Source organism: Penicillium pulvis (assembly GCF_028828015.1).
Source record: "Penicillium pulvis strain IBT 33274 chromosome Unknown contig_7_segment1_segment0, whole genome shotgun sequence".
NCBI classification, from domain to species: Eukaryota; Fungi; Ascomycota; class Eurotiomycetes; order Eurotiales; family Aspergillaceae; genus Penicillium; species Penicillium pulvis.
Genome location: NW_026643079.1, coordinates 1268416 through 1286290, shown reverse-complemented (window position 1 = coordinate 1286290; position 17875 = coordinate 1268416). Strand labels below are relative to the sequence as shown.

Sequence of the window (17875 nt, the reverse complement as noted above, 5' to 3'; positions counted from 1 at the left end):
AGTACGCCACTTAATCACCGATGAAGGACATGTCTTCCTTGCTCAATCAGCTTCTTCCACCCTTTAGATCCATGCGTCTGCACGCCAACATGATCGTAGTAATAATCCTTCGCAGCATCCATAATAGCCTTAACCCGCGCAACGGGTACTTTTTCCTTTCGGTCATAAGAATAGAGACCATTAACCTCCTGCTCAATATCACACCTGGAGGAAGACGTCAGCAACTCAATCTAATAAGATCTTAATAAAAGACTTACAGCTGCGTATAAACCAATCCACAAGTATGACCACCCTTAACAACCCCCATAACCAACTTCTCATATCTCACCAAGAAATCCTCCACATCAGCAGCAGTCGTATAACCCCAATCCCTTTCTCCCTTCTGGTCATCTTTCGCTGGAGCAATATTCACGCCTCCGAACTCAGTGCAGATCACCGGTGCACCTGCTTTGTGTTGCGTACCGGCATCGAGGAGCGTGTGTCCTGCGAAACCCGAGTAGATGGGTTTTGCGAACATGTCATGTCCGGCTTTTGGGGCTAGGATTCCGGTTTCCATTTTTGAGCATGTGCTTGTTAGTTCGGCTGAGTCGGCGTAGTCGTGGTAGGTTGTCAGGTCTGTTAGGACGTGTTGCCAGCCGCAGTTGTCATTGATGGGTCTGCTGGGATCGATGGATCTTACAATGATCTGTTAGTTTCTCTCTCCATCTAGGGTACGGGTTATGGTGGTTTCTGGGTGACATACTTGGTCAAATAATAGAGTGACCGCAGGTGATTCCTTTGCTCAATACTCCCCTTCAAATCGGTGTACGCCCAACTCTCGTTTACAGGCGTCCATGTCACGATACAAGGATGATTGATGTCCCTCCTGATGGCGGCTGCCCACTCAGCATCCATCCGCTCAACATAATCAGGTCCGAACTCGTATGCATTCGCCATCTCACCCCATACAAGCCATCCGAGCCGATCAGCCCAGTACTGGAATCGATGGTCTTCGACTTTCTGATGCTTGCGGCACCCATTGTACCCAAGAGCCTTGGCCATCTCGATATCCGTCCGAAGAGCCTCGGACGAGGGTGGCGTAAGTCCTGTCTCAGGCCAGTATCCCTGATCAAGGAAGAGCATCTGGAAATAAGGACGGCCGTTCAATCGGAAGGTTCCGTCGCCGGTTGTCCAGGACAAACTGCGCATACCAGTTGTAGTATGCACCTCATCAACAAGCCCACCCGAATAATCATAGAGCCGGATAACCAAATCGTATAGAATCGGATGCTCGGGTGCCCAGAGCGCAACGCCGTCATGCCATGCCCCCTCAATATCGATGTACTCCAACTCCTTCCTTTTTTTCAATACGTGAACATCCTTCTCGGAAACATTCACGTTAGCTTCCAACTCGGCCCAATCTCGATTCGCGTGAACATCAGCTCGAGTCGTACTAACGACCACACCGGCAATCGAAACCTCGATCTCAACACTTGGTCTTCCTTGCTCCTTGGCAGATGATCGTCCGGCAATAGCCACATGAGCACGAATCCGTCCACCATCGATATCATCTGATCGTAGCACCGTCCCACCACTCCCATCACACAATCTCATCTTAGGCACACTCTCCATCCAAACAGACAGCCAGATCCCACTGGTAGGCGTATAGAAGATATTCTCGGGGACAGGGCCCCAGAACTGTTTTCCGCGTGGCTGGGCTAGATCTGTTGCGGAGTCACGGACACGTAATGTAAGTCTTGCCTCCGTGGACGTGGAAGTAAACGCATCCGTAACGTCCATGTCGAAGGGGACATGTCCGCCCCGATGAGAGCCTACGAAATTCCCATCGACCCAGATCGTACATTCGTAATCGACAGCACCGAATCGGACAATGATTCTATTTTGCTTGATTTTCTCGGCTTCTGTTCGGATATCAGTTATGAGTCTTTCGTACCATAGTACTTCGTGGACTTCGTGGATGTTTATGCCTGATGCTGGAGTTTGGAATGCGTAGGGAACTGTGATGGGTCGTTTCTTTTGGGTTGGGGTTTCTGTTGGGAGGGACTTTTGCCATTGGGCTGAGAGGCCTTCATCTTTGTCGTCGAAGAGGATGGACCAGGGGCCGTCTAGGGATTTCCAGGTTGGGTTGCGGTTAAAGTCTGGGCGGGGATAGGATTCCATCTTGATTTTGTTTATTTGCTTTGGGGTTGGTTTGAATTGAACTGCCTTTAGGGATTTTATTCAATGTTCACTAGGTATCAGTGGTTGGAGTAGGGAAGTATGAGAGGGGTTTACCCCACGCTTCCGATGCTACGTCAGCGAGATCGTCATGTTTCACCGACTATCTCCCCTGATAGTGTAGGTCCGTATGTCTGCCATTGCACGTTCTACCGAGCTCGTATGAGGGACTTGCAGGCCTCTCGAGCGGTAGAGTGATTTGGATTATATCTACAGTGTAGGGTTAGGTCTCGGGTGTGTATGAGGGTCGGCGAGGGTTGATAGCAATGTCAGATCCACGAAGAGCAAAATGTGGAGATGGTAGACTAGTCTAGTGGCGTATAGACGTCGAACTTGATATAATGATGCCTCTACTGGCGCAATTCTATTCTAAATTTCAAGATTACGTGTACTGATCTGAAATCGTCTAAGTCAAATCTTATTGATGGGGATATCAAAAAGGTATAACATCAACAGGATAGAAAGCATCAACCAAATTCAGGCATGGCATGGAAAGAAACGGGTCCAGGCGATGAACTTATCACACCGGAACTCGTCACATCAACAAATTGCAACAAAAAATCAAACACATAATAGAATGGGCAAGGAAACCCTCCCCGCTCTATCTCGCGCACAGATCTTGGATATCTCATTTTCTTTTCTGACGCCTTCGTTGCTTGCGTTCCGTGGTATCAATCAATAAATCAGAGACCAAATAAAAGAAACAGAAAAGAAAAAAGACACATAGACCCGAAAAAACAACACGCTGGGAATAAAAAACAAATCAATCACAACCAAGAGGGTATACTGCTGTAAATGGATATTTTGGGTTTAACGCGGTGGCCCAATGGGGGCCGGGTATCCAGAAGTAGAATTCGAAGTGCTAGGGCGACCACTGTCAAAAGAGGCGCGCGGATCATGCTTGGGTGTCATGTCTCCGGGCGCCGTACCGAAAGGAAACTTCGTGTCAAAGCGTGCAGGCCAGCCGTTGGTGTTGTTGCTGTTGCTGCTCTTGTGGCTGTGGGAGCTCCCGAGGACGGGCACGTCATCCTCGGGGAGGTTCACGCCGGAGTCGTTCCATGGGTTGCGGTAGCCGCTATCTCGAGATTCCATCGAGACAAGTGATGCCTTTGAGGCATTGCTAGACGCATGTTTAAAGAACGAGGCCGGCGATCCGGAGTGGTTCTTACGGCCGATAAACGAGGAGAAGGAGGAGATGCTGCCGGGTTTGCGGAGACGCTCGAAGATCGATCCGCGCTCGCTGACCTCATCCACAAAGCTAGGTCGTGTGGGAGAGTCGGTCACGAGCGGGGCTGGGGCGTGCTGCAACAATTTCGAGTCGAAGAAGGGCAAGGACTCCTCGAACGAGTCCGACTTGGGGCGCGGGATCGCACCCTTGACGGTGTTGGCGTCGAGGCCGTGGGCAACAAAACAGGAGATCAGGAAGTCGATAGCATCCTTGAGACCACCAGCGTTGTTTCTGGTGTAACCAAGAACAACCAGATCTTCTGGGGCGGGGTCGGGGGAAGAAGATCCGTCCTCCTGGTCTTGAAGATCGGCACTGGTGTCGACATTAATGTCGACCTCGTATTGCTCTTTGAGCTTGGTGCGAACATCCGCGAGGAAATCGGGGGACTTGAAGTACACACGCAGCTCGGCGGAGCTTTGGAAGTGAAGCTCATGGCTTTCCGGAACCATACCCAACAGGGCGTCGACCGCCTGAGGGACCTGATATTCAGGACCGGAGATGTTAACGACGTCACTGGCAAGTTCGGTGCTAGGGAACTCGATCTTGCAGTTCCATTTCTTCTCCAACTCATCGATCTCCGTCATACGAGCCAGTAACTCGCGGTGGTATAGTCGGTTGATGACGACTCTCTCGGAGACATACTCGGCATCGACCTTCTCGACCATGTCCATAATCTCCTGCTTGACAAGGTCCAGGCTTTGGGCGTTGCGAGCAGGAGTCCGGCAAATCACATTATCGACCTTGATGTCATCATCCTCCTTGCCCATTCCACCACGGTCCATGGCGTTGGAGAACTTGACGAAGACGGAGTATTTCTTCATAATGCGCTGGATGTGCTGTCCACCGATACCAATAATGCGCTTGTGGTACTGATCCGGCACATGGAATGAGATGGAAGCAGGCATCTCCTGCTCGACCAGATCAAGGCCATTCTTGGTGGACTCGTATTGGTTTCCACAGACGTCGATATAGAAATTGTACTCGTTGAAGCCGTCGAAGATGATTTGGACATTGCCTGCTTGTTCATTAGTTCTTGTCTTTGCCAGTAGACCAAGGGCAACTTACTCTGACCCATAATCTTGTTGATCTTGCCGTTCTTCTTGCCACTGACGAATTCCTTATGCTCATTAGCCAGTTCAATCTTGACTCGCATTTGGTACTGGCTCCGAGTGACGAATGGAATCTGGTTCACGACAGTCATGGCTGCCTTGACGGCATCGTCGGATCCGTTGATAGTAAACGTCAGGTTATCGAAGCTGACTTCTGCCTCTGAGTTGGTACAGATATCCGAAAGCATCGAGCGAACGTCCGCTGTCGAAGGAGCCCGAATACCACCTTGTGCAGGGTCAGGCATGATGATCCACCACGAGGCGCTGTAGAATTGGCCAGCCTAAGTAAGGTTAGCTTGTTGGTATGTAAAATGCAGTATGGTTGTCATACCAGAGCCATAATTTCCCGAACCGTCCGCTCGACATGCAAGACTTCGGTGCCTTGAATTCGAACAAGACCGCGCTGGCTGCCCAGCTGCGGGAAAAGAACATAAGAGCCATTCATCTCCATCACCTTGCGGACCTTGTCCAGCCGGTCAAGCAAGATGTTGTCGATTTTGCTGGAGTTAACCACGACATCTTTGACGTAAATCTTGACACCCATGACTAGCTCACGCAGTTTCTGCTTCGCCCTAGCAATCTGCTCCGGCGACTCGCCCGTAATGTATACTTCATCTTCGCTTCGACGATTCGCACCGGGAGGGGTGTACCCGAAAATTCGGGGGAATGGAGGAGGGAAGTAGATAGCGGTGCCAGTGGCAGCTTCGATGAGCTTTATATTCTTGCGAGTGCGACCACACACCAAGGTGTGCATGGTCAGCTCCAGCTTGATAGCATCAACATGGCGTTTGAGCTATAAATATGTTAGCCGGTTTCATCTGAGGGCGGCGCACGGATAAAACCCACAATTTGATCGATCATGATCAGGACTCGTGTCTTGGCATGCTCCGAGCTTTCCATGTCACCGTAAATAGCGACTCGGAAGCGTTGGTCCAAGTCATTATCAGACGCATAGCCATAGGAGGAAACGACCGCACTGTCCGCATCGTGGAGTTTGGGTGTGAGTAAGAAAATGTCGGTTCCGGTGTAGGCGGCCAAAGTGTCCATGTGCTCAAGCACGCTTGCTCGAATTCCTTTGGTTGATCCATCCATAATCAAGTGCATATCCATGTCGACAGTTGCACAGCGCTGATCAGTCGAAAACACAGCCATTAGCAAGGGATGCCTTTTTTCTGTCGACGGAGCTTCCAAAATGCCGAGTGAAAAAAAAAATCGAAAAATCAACCACATACCAGCATGATCGGGGTATCATTCAGAATCTTCGCTCGCATCTTGCGCGCGGTCTCGCCATCACCGGTAACACAGACATTAGTCACTAAGCCGTTGGGTCGTCTTTGTAGCGACGGTACAGCCTTGGGTTCGGACGATGTGACGGTGGCTTCGATGCGACCACCGCTGCTTTCAGTGATCTGCCGACATAACCTCCGCAGTCCTTCGACATTGCTGGTGTGCACAGGCAGCTGGTGCACCAAAGTACCTTCGGGGGTGCCTTCTGGGAATGTCCAGCGTTGTAGGGCGGCGGGACTGGCGTGGAGCACATCTTCGACATCGGGGCCGGCCAAGGTGGAGGAGAAGGGAACGTTGAAGGACAGGTTGACAGTCGGATCGATGCTAGTCGGAGGGGTCATCGGCGGAGCACCATGCGGCCGGCGGAAGGCCATGTCGGTATGAGGTCTAGTGATCCCGAAAGTTGGCGTCATTCGTTCCCAACCATGACGGGCCTGGCCCGTAAAGTTGGAGATCTTGTGCATGACCGGAGGGGGGTAGAGCGGAATCCTTCTCTCTCACCCCTACGGAACTTGGGGGTTAAGAGGGAAAGGGGGATGGTGGTGGTGAGGGGGGAGGTGTAGAAGAGATCAAGGCTACCGTTCTCGACAGGGATAGGAATGGCGCTGTGTGGGCGTTTCGGGAATGGTGGGAACGAAGATCGATCGATTGGGGTACAAGAACAAGAAAAAAAAAATAGAAAAAAAAGAAAGGACCGGATCCACGAACACCAGTGTATTTCTTCAACAGACAAAATAAATCAAATAGAATCAGAATAGAAGAATCGCATTAATTAGATTGTATTCGAATTGAAAATCGAGAAGGGATCGAAGTGTCGTCAGTTGTGCGGGTCATTTCATTACGGTAAAGATGGTCCAACGGAGGATATTACACTCTATGTGACTGTGACGTCCAATTCAAACCCGAAAACTCTAGACTACTTCTTTATAACACATCCTCTAGATTCATCTATTTGCAGAAAGTCTGTCCTTTCCTTCTTTAAGGGGAAGTGGTACGGAGTACACGAATCCACATTTCAGCACTGCCTCGCTGGCAAAGAATGCGGCCGATCCGAGAGAATGACCTGGCAAGGGTTCTCTTGGCGGCATCAAATAGTCTCGGGTGGTACTTTTGACAGGTCCGAAGTACGGTCAGGTGAATTCAATATGTGTAGTGGGGGTAAACAGTAAAGCTACAGTACTGTATGCAGAACGCCATATGGCATAGAGCGAGTCAAGCAAATGTTTGCTGGTCCAGGGTGGCGATTTTATCACGTGACGGTATGGATCATACATCCACAGGGAACAAAAGTACCTTTGGATGAGTCGGTGGAGGACTTTTTGGGGCCCAATGCTTGGCTTTGGCACCGTCGCCGTTGGTGCGTCTGATGGCAGATCCAGATTTTCTGACCATTGAATCAGAACGCAGGATCCGAGTCCTTCCGCGTCTCCAACACAAGCCATACCACCGATCCTGCCTCTCATAGGTCGCGGGAGAGGAAGCCCTGTACAACGTATCTGACCCGATCCACTTTAGAGAGGCCCTGGCCCCGGCTGGCCCGGACACGGCCATCGACCTGATTCACTCGCAACTGGAGGAGGGGGTTCTCAGCCCGGTGGATCATGAGGAACCTATTGCCGCTGATGCTGATGCCTGGAGGAGGGGGTAGGAAACGCAGACCTCTCCACCCTCATCCCCTAATAGCCATGTGCCACTCCATGGGGAACGAGCTTTTCGGTATTTGTTTTCTGTAAAAAGCGGGCCACAATCCATTGTTTGAAGCTGTACCACTGTATCTTCAGAGGCGAAACCCAGCGAATGATTAGGGAAAGATCGGACAGGTTGCTCTAAAATGGTCGACGTCATTCTCTCGTATGGCGTGGTGGGTCGCTTGCTTCCAACGCAATCACGAAGACTCGACACCTCGAAATCAATTCCGACTGGATGGACCATGGAGGTCACTTTGAAAGCTGACTGCAGGAGTCCTGCCGCATCCCCAGTTTTTGGCCCCAGCGCAGGCGCTACTTGCTACAGTACTGTATGTAAGCTGCCCAGGTGCTTGGGTTTGTGGTGGTGATCGTCGTGACACTCATAGCCTTATCCACCCCAAAGCTAATCGGTGCCAATGGCCACGCCAACCTCCTGAGTAAGTTTTATTCACTTTTAGCTACTGTACGCTGCGTACATATAGTTGGTATTGTGACCACGTACTTAAAAATGGGAATTGTTTCATATCCACTTGCTAATCAATACATAAAATTGAGTTGGAACTGCAGATCCTGCTTTAATATATCTGTCACCTACACCTCAGCCACCGAGGCAGCCAAGCGCCCAGTTCCAGTTTTCTTCCTCAAGCTCCATATAAATGGGCGCATTCCAACCTTGGATAATGTACCGTGCCTACCCGGTACCTAGGAAGCATAATGTCTTAGTGAACCGGTTGAGCCGGGGAAGAACCCACTTAAATTACCCCCTGCAAGCGAATCACAAAACACGTAAAGAGACTATGAGAGACAATGTATAAGAATGGACTAGACAAGCGCAAAGTCAAATTTTCAGTAGATAACAGAAAGACCATAAGATCACAAAAAAGCCAAGCCTATGTCCAGGGCTGCATATTTATCGATTGGATCCTAAATCTGCTCCCGATTCAGGTATTCATCCCAAATCATCAACGCCTGCTCAAACCTCTCAGGGGCACACACAAATCCCACCCTCAAGTACCCCTTAAAGTCCTTTCCATCTTCTGTACCAAAAGTCTCACCACCAGGCACAATCAACAGTCCAGATTCACGAATCAGCCCCTCACAGTAGACCTTGTCATCAACCGGCGCACCAGTCTTGGGATCTATCACCCGCACAAATGCCGCCGACGCACCATTCGGCTTAACCCAACGCAATTTGTCGGCATGCGACGCAATAAATCTCTCTAGTGTACAGAGGTTGCGTTTGCATACCGCTAATGATCGCTGAAGAATTCTATCTCGTACCGAGGCATCGAGCGCATAGGTCGCGATGTCTTGGTCTACCTGTGAGACTGAAATCGTAGTGTAGTCCCTGGCCATGACAACCTGGTGCACTATATCCGCGCTAGGAGAGATAACCCAACCAACCCGGATCCCTGGTAGTGAGTATGCCTTTGATAGGCTAGACGTAGCGATAATGTTCTTATACCGCCCGGCGAAGGAGATGATCGAAGGAGGATTCTCCGTGGGACGGTGAAAGAGAGGGGCGGAAAACCTCGTCACTGAGGATTGTTATACCTCGTTTCTCGGCAAAGGAGACGATTTCCTCAAGAACTTGATTTGGGATTGATGCACCGGTCGGGTTGTTGGGGTTGCTGGTTGACGGCATTAGCAATTGCCACAGAGGGAGAAGAAAACATCTACTTGATTATTATCATCTTTGTGTTCTTCCTGACCAGCGACGAGAGTGCAGTCGTATCAGGGATCCATTCTTTCTCCTCGCAGGTATGCCATAGTGATACCTCTGCACCCGCTCGGCGGGGTACATCGTATAGTTGTTGATATGTAGGATACTGGCAGATAACATGGTCGCCCGGACCTAGAAGTGTATCTAGGACCAAGAAGTTGGCAGATATGGCACCCTGCGTGACGGTAAGAGATAAATCTTTGGCGGTATTAGCCACGTCGCTGGCGTAGAGCGAGAGAATCTTTTCTCGAAGGCTAGGACTTCCCAAAACGGAACCATAAAGCAAGGCATTGGACGCATTGATAGGACCGGGTGACGAGTCAGAAGCCTGAAGTTGTGAGAGTTCTTGCAATGATAGTGGATCCACGCAGGTATCTGATTTTGCCTAGCTGTTAGACATTGTGAACTACAGGAATATGGCTGAGAACATATATACCGTGAAGATATGCGCTGGCCGAAGGCTATTGAGTCATATGTCAGTTAATTTGTATGATAACGCATTTACTTATGCTTACTTTGAACTGGCGAACTATTGTGGTCGATGTTAGCGGTGACTCCTTTCTCATCCGAATCGAGTGTAGTTACCCCAGTTATCGAGAACGAAAGGTTTCACGTAGACCATCTGAAATTTTGCGAAATACTTTTGGAAACCGTAGTTACGAATATTGAGCAACTATAAGGGACTGACAGGTAAGCTTGACTGATTACTCCAATGAGTCATCGGTTGGTCTTATCTGCAGTAAGTAAACAATGCTTGGCTAAAAATTGATCATTCTATGTGAGACTACCTCATTGGTCAATTAACTATGCTACCACAGTTTCTCGAAATTTCTGAAATCTAGTAAACCTGGAAAACTGACCTTGTGCTACTACAAATATTCAATATTTGCTAGACGATCTACGCAAAGGCTTGATCGACAAACCGATCAGCAATTTCCAGCTGTGTAACTTGCGATTGATGATATAGTCTTTCAATTCAGCAAGTCTACGATACGATCTCAGACAACTCCTTCTGAAGCTCCCTTGCAACAGCAATCAGCTTGACCACCTTCTCTGCCACCTCCCGAGCAGAGGTTTCCCCAACAAAGAAGAAATGACTACCAGCAACAGGGAAACAGAGACGTCCCGGAGCAGCGTGAACAAAATCCATCAGCTGCTGCCATCTTGCTGTCTCTTTTACCTTCTGCAGCCCTCGTTTCCCAATCATAGCCTCCAGTTGATAGCTAATCAAGAAGCCCCAGCTAGCCTGATCCGTTAATGCATGACTAGCATCAAGAATACCAGTCGGGTAAAGAGCCGTTATGAAAGGGATGTTGACCACATCAAAAACCTTTGTATCCTCTTCATGAGTCAACTCATCTTGAACAAAAGATCCCTTCCCATCATATTTCAATCGCACGCCTGTTAAATTGATCGGTGTCCCGCCGACGTATTCACGTAAGAAAATATCCTTGGAGATAGACGTTCGGCCATCATTGAAGTCCTCCATATATTGCACTTGTTGATAGAAATTACTCAATCGATCAGGGATGCAGAAGTACCCTGCCTCGCTGCAGGCCATACCCGGCGCCGGGGTACGGATACTTGAGATCCCAGGAGTGGCTGCGAAACTGATGAATTGCTGGACATCCAAGCCTAGCTCTTTAGCTGAGATGTTAAAATGGACTATCATTCGGCCGCCCATGCTCCACGCGATTAGAACGATAGACCGTGTCGGCAGGTCCTTCTCGCCCATGACTTTTTTGACCGTGGTAGCGGCTTGACGGCCCCAATCTTGGATCCGGAAATTTGCACCGGTTGCCGGCATAATTTCTGGGGTTGTTTCGAGAGGATAGGAGATTGATAGCACGTTGAATCCAAGGTTGCTGAGCTGGTATGTTAGAAAATTGTTTGGGCTTGATCCTTCGTGTCCGCCGTAGAAAATTCGGCCTAGATGCATGGATCCGGGTATGCACACAACCAATGGCTTGGGATTCGAACAGCCATCTTGTTGGGTTTTGCTCGGTTGATAATGATATATTGTGGGGAATCCGGCTATGGTTTCAAGAACTTCCCCTGGGTAGAGCGAAGGACCGATATGGTCCGTCATGGCGTTTTGGGAGGCCTTGGGACCAGTGCCTCAAATTGATCCGCGAAACCTTAAGGGGCGCTTGGACAGTTGCGAAAGAATTGACAGGGCTGTTGACTAAATTTTCCCCCGCATTTCCCCCCATGTTCTCCGTATATGGACCCGTTAGCAGTCACGTGCCAATGGGACGACGTTTGTGTGACAACAGTGTGGTTCAAACCGGAATTTGCATGTTTGTTCTGTGTATTTAGTGATCACATAACTCTTTCAGCCTTCTAGAGGCTTATATATACATGGTCTATAAACCAACGATGACGTATTAGTGTGTTGTGTATAAACCAGCGAATAGATAGTGTTTCCCCAGACATGTACACAGGGACCGAGGCAGGCGATCAGGAGCTCATCTGCCTTAAAATTTGCCGAATCCTAGGTGCATCTCCCAATTGATAGACAGTAATGTAACCCCTTCGAGGAGAATTGCTCCGTCCAACAATGCACGGACTTCGTTCATAACCTAGTTTTCCATAACTAATGGATGATGAGGGGTTACATATTGTATATAAGTATGTATAGGGGCGATGGTATGAATCGAAAAAGAAACAAAGTTTCACTCGAGTTGAAAAATCCGGCGCGCTCAATTGCTAGTGGATGCCCCCTTTTGCTTCCCAGAATGTACCTGAAGATACCGATTTTGATCGCATTTTTGGCGCAATTGGGGCTGGGAGTGAATCAACCGACAAGGTTTTCTGAAAAGAGTTGCTCCCTCCCTACGAATAACGATGGAAATTTCGAAACCGCGACACCAGAAGAGGTCGGCCTATCATCATCCCAAGTTGACGAAGCATTGGCATATGCAAGCCTTCACGGGCGCTCTTCTGTTCAGATATTTCGCAACAATTGCCTAGTTGGCCGAGGACCAGCAGATCCAATCACAGCTTCCATACCAGCTCAGGTCTGGTCAGTCACCAAATCCGTTGTCGGGATGCTTGCCGGTATGGCCATCGCAGATGGAAAGCTCGATATTGATCGTCGCATTGGCGACTACCTACCCAATGAACCGTGTTGGGGTAATGAAGCCCACCGGGCTATCACTGTCCGAGACATTCTGACCGAAACCTCCGGAACTCAGGAGGCTATCATCGCTGAAGCTGCGACCGTCGCGACGGATCCTAGCATCATGCAGGAATTCTTAGCACAGAAGATTACTCACCCGCCAGGGACGCATTTTGAGTATGGGCAGCGCGATGCTGATGCTGCGGCTTATATTGTTCAGAGTGCTCTTGGCCGTGACCTACAGGACTATGCCCAGGAACGGCTGTTTGGCCCATTAGCTATCGATAAATCGTCCTACTTCTGGCTACGCGATCGATCTGGAAACACCTATGGTTATGCTTGGCTATTTATTGCGCCTAAGTATCTTGCCCGCCTAGGACTTATGATGCAGAATGGAGGGCAGTATGCTGGTCAACAAGTTGTGCCTTTTGAATGGGTCCAGGCTGTGGCTACTCCCTCTCCGAAGAATCCTTGCTACGGATATCTTTTCTGGAATAATCGTGGCAAGCCATGTACCGGTGCGAATATCCCGGTTGCTACTACAATCCAGCAGACGAGTGTTGCGAGTGCGCCACATGATCTATTTGCCATGGTGGGAGCTTTGCAGCAGAACAACTTTATGATTCCTTCCCTGAATATGACGGTCACTTGGACTGGAGTGTTCGGTGACACGGCACCGAATCTATCAGTGCTTTTGAGTGCCACGCCTGGTAATCTCTACTATGATTTCTTTCGTATCCTTATGCAAGCGGTTTCTGATCGTAAGGTCCCGGATGCGGGTCCGTATGAGTCGCCGCCGCTCAGTCTCGATATAAACCCGTTCAACTACTTGGACCCAGAGGTCTTGCTTGATGATTTACTTTCGAACCCGGATTGCAACATCTTGGTCTGTAATGGCGGGATCCCTACGGAGGGTTTATTCGACAATCTTGAGGCTATCCTTGGCTACCGGCCAACATTGTAAATCTCTTATTGGCAAAGCTCCCTTGGGTTTGTTGTGTTGTCATGTGAGTCAACATACCTTCACCTAAATTATCAGGATGAGCTCAATGGAGTCAAAAAACGGCATTATATTAAGAGGGCTATTGAGTCTGCTGAGTATACAGAACTTCAATTAAACCCATTGTGGCTGGCAATATAGACCTCATACTTTTGGTTATTAACATATCTCCGCATAAGCTTCATCAGAAACACCTTCAAAGTCATTATGAAACGATAGTGGTTATGCCACCTCCGTACGGCTCGAAGCTTCCTTTGAAGAAGGATCGATTATCTCCAGAACATCGAAACCGACGGGAAGCTCCTTGGCCACACGGACAGGATCCCAGATAGACTTGGATTGACGGAAAATCTCATCAATCTCCTCCAATGACCGACCTCGTGTCTCTGGGAAGAACAGGTAGATGAGAACACAGCCTGCTGCGCTGGTCGCTGCATACACGATGTCGTACTTCCAACCAATATTTTCGCGCGCAACGGGAGTGACTTCAGCCACCATGAAGTTGAAAAGCCAGCTAGACACGGCTGTGACCGCTGCAAGAATGTGACGGATCGATAGAGGAGCAATTTCAGACCCGTACATGAAAGGCATAATGAACATGCCAATAGGGAGGAAGTACATGGCGAAGAAGTAGAAGAAAACAGCTGCTTTGCCAGTAGCAGGATTTGTCAGATCCGAAGTCAAGCCTGCAACCGCTGCCTGAGCAATAACCATGGAGCCTGTGGAGAATATCATCATTGGGCGACGGCCAATTCGGTCGACCAGGAAGATTGCGGTCAAGGCTCCTAGTGCCAAAGCCATCTGCAGACAGGCAGAGAAAATTCTGGCATCGCTGCCTGAGTAACCAAGAGTTTCCTCGAAGATGGATGTGGAATATCCCGCGATCACGTTGATACCGGTCATTTGAGTGATCATGGTTCCAGTAGCTGCGATCAACAGTCGGTGGAGATGTCTGTTCTCGTTCATTGAGAAAGGATTGGCGGAGTGCTTTTCGCGATGCCCGATGTCCCGGGCAAGGGCGGCTTGTATCACAGCAATCTCGTTGGACACTTGAGTGTCATCCTCGGAAAGACCCAGCAATCTTGCCATAATAGCGGTCGCTTCTTCAATTCTTCCCTTTTTGACCAGATATCGAGGAGATTCCGGGAGCCATGGGGTGAGCGAAACGATAATAATGATGAAAACCAGCTGGAGGGCAATGGGGAACCTCCAACTGACTGAGCCTGTTGTATAGAACATGCCGAAGTTGACCCATGATGCGATAGCCAGACCACTTAGTGCAAAGACACCTTCTACCAGTACAAGCTGTCCTCGCTTTGTGGCACTGGATGACTCGCTCACGTACATAGGAACAGTTCCTGTGTAAAGACCGATTCCAACACCTATGACACGGCTTTAGCTTTTCGAACGATGAGTCTTCAGTCAAAGATGAGCGTACCGGTTACAATCCTGCCAACTAGAATTTGCGCAAGGGAGTAGGTAGATGCTTGTATCACCACTCCTATTATGCAGATAAATCCAGCTACCAACATTGTCTTGGGACGACCGAGCCTATCACCAATAGCCAGGCATGAGAGAGCACCAATAGCAGAGCCCAGTTCAAAGATAGCCACCACGAGACCTGTGAAAATCGTCAGTGAATCACTTCGCAAGGGGGGTCGATGTATTACTCACCTAGGATTGTGGAATTATGCGACGCCTGCGCGCCTGTAGTATTAACAGTATCGACCTGCGGAATCGCAGCCAGGAAACTGGGCAGTGTAGTGAAGCCATTCATAACAGACTGATTATATCCTTGAATCAGAAAAGCGACCGCGCCAAGGACGGCAATCATGCGCTGAAGACCCTCTCCCTGTACATTGCGGATACCCATGTTGACTGGTCCACCAAGGGATAACAACTGACGTCCGAGTCAACAGTAAAGACCCGAATTCAGAAACGGTGCACGTTCTGGGGTAATTGAACTATGAAATCGCAAAAAAAAGACAAAACGAAATGAAACAATGCTGGCGAGGAGTCATAGCGGCCCTCGGAGTTACCCCTGGAGTCCCCGACTGTATGTGCACCCTCAGCTGCAGTCTGCATACATGCATCGTGATTGGTACAGAATCCAAGAATGAGGGTCTGCGGGGATGGCGAGCTTGGCCGATATCGGGATCTAACCAATGAGCTCGATTTCTGACTTGTTTCGTTCCCCACTCCGAAGTTTAATTGGTTATTAGTTCGGCAAATCATTGACAACCCCGGCGGAAAGGATTGCGGGATCGGCGGCGGCATGCGTTTATGTATCATGCAAATGTGTGCATATAAATTTGTTGCCGTAGGGCAATATGGTGGAATAAGATTCACGGCTTTTTTTGAATGCAAAAGTCCGCAGATGATGGTATAGATGCTCCACACGTGACAAAGTTGAACCCTTAATGGTTGGCAGTGTCAGTCTTAGCCAGACACGCAGACAGCTCGCTGCTGTGGAGCTTATTGATTCGTGAGGTTCCATTATTATTATTATTGTTGTTGTTGTTGATCTTTTGGAATTGGAATCTTCAAATTTCATCTTTAGCTGTTCCTGAAGTAGTTATATCAGCCAATGTAACTTATGAGTCTTAAGAAGTTCTGGTTTGGTCGTTGAAAGCTTGCAAAACGAGATGAATTCATAAAGGCGGACAATGTTGTACTTCAAGCTCGGACATAGCTGACCAGGATGATATACAGTCAAAATTCCGTTTGGAAAGTTGCCATGGAATGTGTACAAACCAAGATCTATGTGATTAAAAGCTGCTTTCTACGTGATGAGAGGTAGCGCTTTCTGCGTAACGCTAAATAACGCTTTTTACGTGACTATCAATAATCCCTTCGTCGCATCTCTTTTGCTTTTCCTCTGGCCGCAACCTTCCTCTCCCCTCCTCTCTCTCGCAGAACATTCTCTCTTGCCAAGTCTTCTTTAGTAACTTCTTGGATACATTACCTTCAAGCCCATCTGAGCCTTATGTTGTCTATGACAGATGCATGTTGAACAAATCACTTTCTGAGGGACTGGACGAGATAAACACGCATTTTTGATAAGTTGCGGTGGTTTGATCGCTCATGCTTTTTGAGATCTCTAGTGAGTTCGCCAATTTCGACCTCAAACTGCCCCATGCTAAGCCACCACAATATTATACTTCCAGTGATCAACATAGCGGGACGCGTCGAGTCTCGAGTACATTAACAGAAGGCATGCTCGGTGGGCGAAAGTTTCATGCTAATCATGCAACATGTTGTTCAAAGTCTGCATATGATACCTTTACTTTCCCCCCCCCCAGAATTTTCAATGGTTTGAATATCCCAGGATGAGTAGTTTCATGTAATGCCTTGCAAATGATGAACAAAATTCGTGAATTGAACCTCACGGTCGTGAAATTGAACCTATTTCTGATGCAGGACGATTACTTTCCACCTTCAGATATCAACGGCTACCGCATCGAAAAGATCACATGTTATGCAGCTCGATTTTAACGGTTACCACTAGATACAACGTCGCTGGATCTTTCTGTCTATACTCAAGGTAAGCAGCTTTATCTCGTGAGACAGGCTTTACAATATGTATATGTGATGACATCTTCACTTTCGGATTAACCATGCCGACCATCTTTGAGACCTGAACGAAACACTACCTATGTTTTCAAAACTTGCCATTGCCGATTACTGTGACTATGAACTGGTTTTAACACCAGTACTAAGTCCTGAATACTCCAGGTCCGACCGATAACACCAGCCCGAACGCCAGACTGCTCGGACCCCGGATGCACGGTTAACTATGGCCAACTAGCCTCTGTATATCTGATATTTGGATACTACAGCAATCACTGATCAGTCCTGGATACGAAGAAAGCTCAACCGTCTGCGGATGTTCATCATGGAGTACCAGGCAAAGGAAATCAATACAGGAGCCATCAATTGTTCCCGTTTGACTGATTGAATGCTTGCGTACAAGATGGTGGATTCTGTGAATTGCAGAAAGCTAACATGTATCTAGATATCTACGAAGCTGGAGGAACACCATCGTCAAATCTATGCTACAGGGCTTGGTATGCCTACCTTTCGCCTGGGCTCTACTGCATTGCGACCCCTAGATAATGGTCTGAGCCTCACAGTTGATGGTGGTCAGTTAACTCAAAGATATCATAACATGTCACAAGAAGCTTCTTTCTGATGTGAGGCGAAGGGAATCATGCTATCCATCAGAGCAGAGTGCGCATCCTTGAAGTTTTGTTGCTCGGAAACAATGACATGGCCTGCTGACATCTATTTACATACCCAGATATGCAGAAGGCCGAGCGAAAACCCTCATGGACACCTTCGCCTTCCAATGTATGGCTCAATCTTTACAGGTTCATCTGGGTATTTTACTGCGTTGTGGCCCTCCCGTGAGTTAGCCTGATTGATGATCTGAACCTCGCACATGATGAAACCCATAGCGAATGGAATCATACTATGCCACAAACCGTATGAGTCTAATGCGA

The 17875-nt window shown here is 48.6% G+C and overlaps 8 protein-coding genes across 8 annotated transcripts; 3 read left to right on the top strand and 5 right to left on the bottom strand.

The window, feature by feature from the left end:
• Window positions 1–14: 14 nt before the first annotated feature.
• Window positions 15–2160, bottom strand: N7503_008419 (glycoside hydrolase family 2 protein; the record flags this gene model as incomplete). The annotated part of the gene is made up of 3 exons (XM_057067966.1): window positions 15–204; window positions 258–674; window positions 743–2160. The coding sequence occupies 3 exons, from the start codon at window positions 2158–2160 to the stop codon at window positions 15–17; spliced, it is 2025 nt and encodes a 674-aa protein (XP_056918821.1).
• A 573-nt stretch (window positions 2161–2733) lies between these two features.
• N7503_008418 (KH domain protein) lies at window positions 2734–6530 on the bottom strand. Its single transcript, XM_057067965.1, has 5 exons — window positions 5787–6530; window positions 5401–5682; window positions 4886–5347; window positions 4511–4835; window positions 2734–4460 (listed from the first exon to the last, which is right to left on the bottom strand). Exons 1-5 carry the CDS (start codon window positions 6303–6305, stop codon window positions 3028–3030), a joined length of 3021 nt encoding a protein of 1006 aa, XP_056918820.1. The 5' UTR covers window positions 6306–6530; the 3' UTR covers window positions 2734–3027.
• A 640-nt stretch (window positions 6531–7170) lies between these two features.
• N7503_008417 (uncharacterized protein) lies at window positions 7171–7489 on the top strand (the record flags this gene model as incomplete). Its single annotated transcript, XM_057067964.1, has 3 exons — window positions 7171–7198; window positions 7249–7306; window positions 7357–7489. 3 exons carry the CDS (start codon window positions 7171–7173, stop codon window positions 7487–7489), a joined length of 219 nt encoding a protein of 72 aa, XP_056918819.1.
• Window positions 7490–7672: 183 nt separating this feature from the next.
• On the top strand, window positions 7673–8011 carry N7503_008416 (uncharacterized protein; the record flags this gene model as incomplete). Its single annotated transcript, XM_057067963.1, has 2 exons — window positions 7673–7858; window positions 7988–8011. 2 exons carry the CDS (start codon window positions 7673–7675, stop codon window positions 8009–8011), a joined length of 210 nt encoding a protein of 69 aa, XP_056918818.1.
• Window positions 8012–8453: 442 nt separating this feature from the next.
• Window positions 8454–9874, bottom strand: N7503_008415 (aspartate aminotransferase; the record flags this gene model as incomplete). The annotated part of the gene is made up of 6 exons (XM_057067962.1): window positions 8454–8957; window positions 8995–9160; window positions 9210–9627; window positions 9689–9713; window positions 9768–9781; window positions 9838–9874. The coding sequence occupies 6 exons, from the start codon at window positions 9872–9874 to the stop codon at window positions 8454–8456; spliced, it is 1164 nt and encodes a 387-aa protein (XP_056918817.1).
• Window positions 9875–10237: 363 nt separating this feature from the next.
• Window positions 10238–11059, bottom strand: N7503_008414 (thioesterase domain protein; the record flags this gene model as incomplete). Its single annotated transcript, XM_057067961.1, has 1 exon — window positions 10238–11059. The coding sequence occupies one exon, from the start codon at window positions 11057–11059 to the stop codon at window positions 10238–10240; it is 822 nt and encodes a 273-aa protein (XP_056918816.1).
• A 931-nt stretch (window positions 11060–11990) lies between these two features.
• N7503_008413 (serine hydrolase domain-containing protein) lies at window positions 11991–13337 on the top strand (the record flags this gene model as incomplete). Its single annotated transcript, XM_057067960.1, has 1 exon — window positions 11991–13337. One exon carries the CDS (start codon window positions 11991–11993, stop codon window positions 13335–13337), a length of 1347 nt encoding a protein of 448 aa, XP_056918815.1.
• A 258-nt stretch (window positions 13338–13595) lies between these two features.
• Window positions 13596–15246, bottom strand: N7503_008412 (sugar porter family MFS transporter; the record flags this gene model as incomplete). The annotated part of the gene is made up of 3 exons (XM_057067959.1): window positions 13596–14755; window positions 14812–14994; window positions 15048–15246. 3 exons carry the CDS (start codon window positions 15244–15246, stop codon window positions 13596–13598), a joined length of 1542 nt encoding a protein of 513 aa, XP_056918814.1.
• Window positions 15247–17875: the final 2629 nt, after the last annotated feature.

What these genes read in the sequence shown, in the direction of transcription:
- N7503_008418 (XM_057067965.1), bottom strand. Translation starts at nt 6,305, where the DNA reads ATGCACAAGATCTCCAACTTTACGGGCCAGGCCCGTCATGGTTGGGAA. An exon ending in ATGATACCCCGATCATGCTG is followed by an intron (nt 5,683 to 5,786) that starts GTATGTGGTTGA and finishes TCGACTGATCAG; the next exon opens with CGCTGTGCAACTGTCGACAT. An exon ending in TTCGGGAAATTATGGCTCTG is followed by an intron (nt 4,836 to 4,885) that starts GTATGACAACCA and finishes AACCTTACTTAG; the next exon opens with GCTGGCCAATTCTACAGCGC.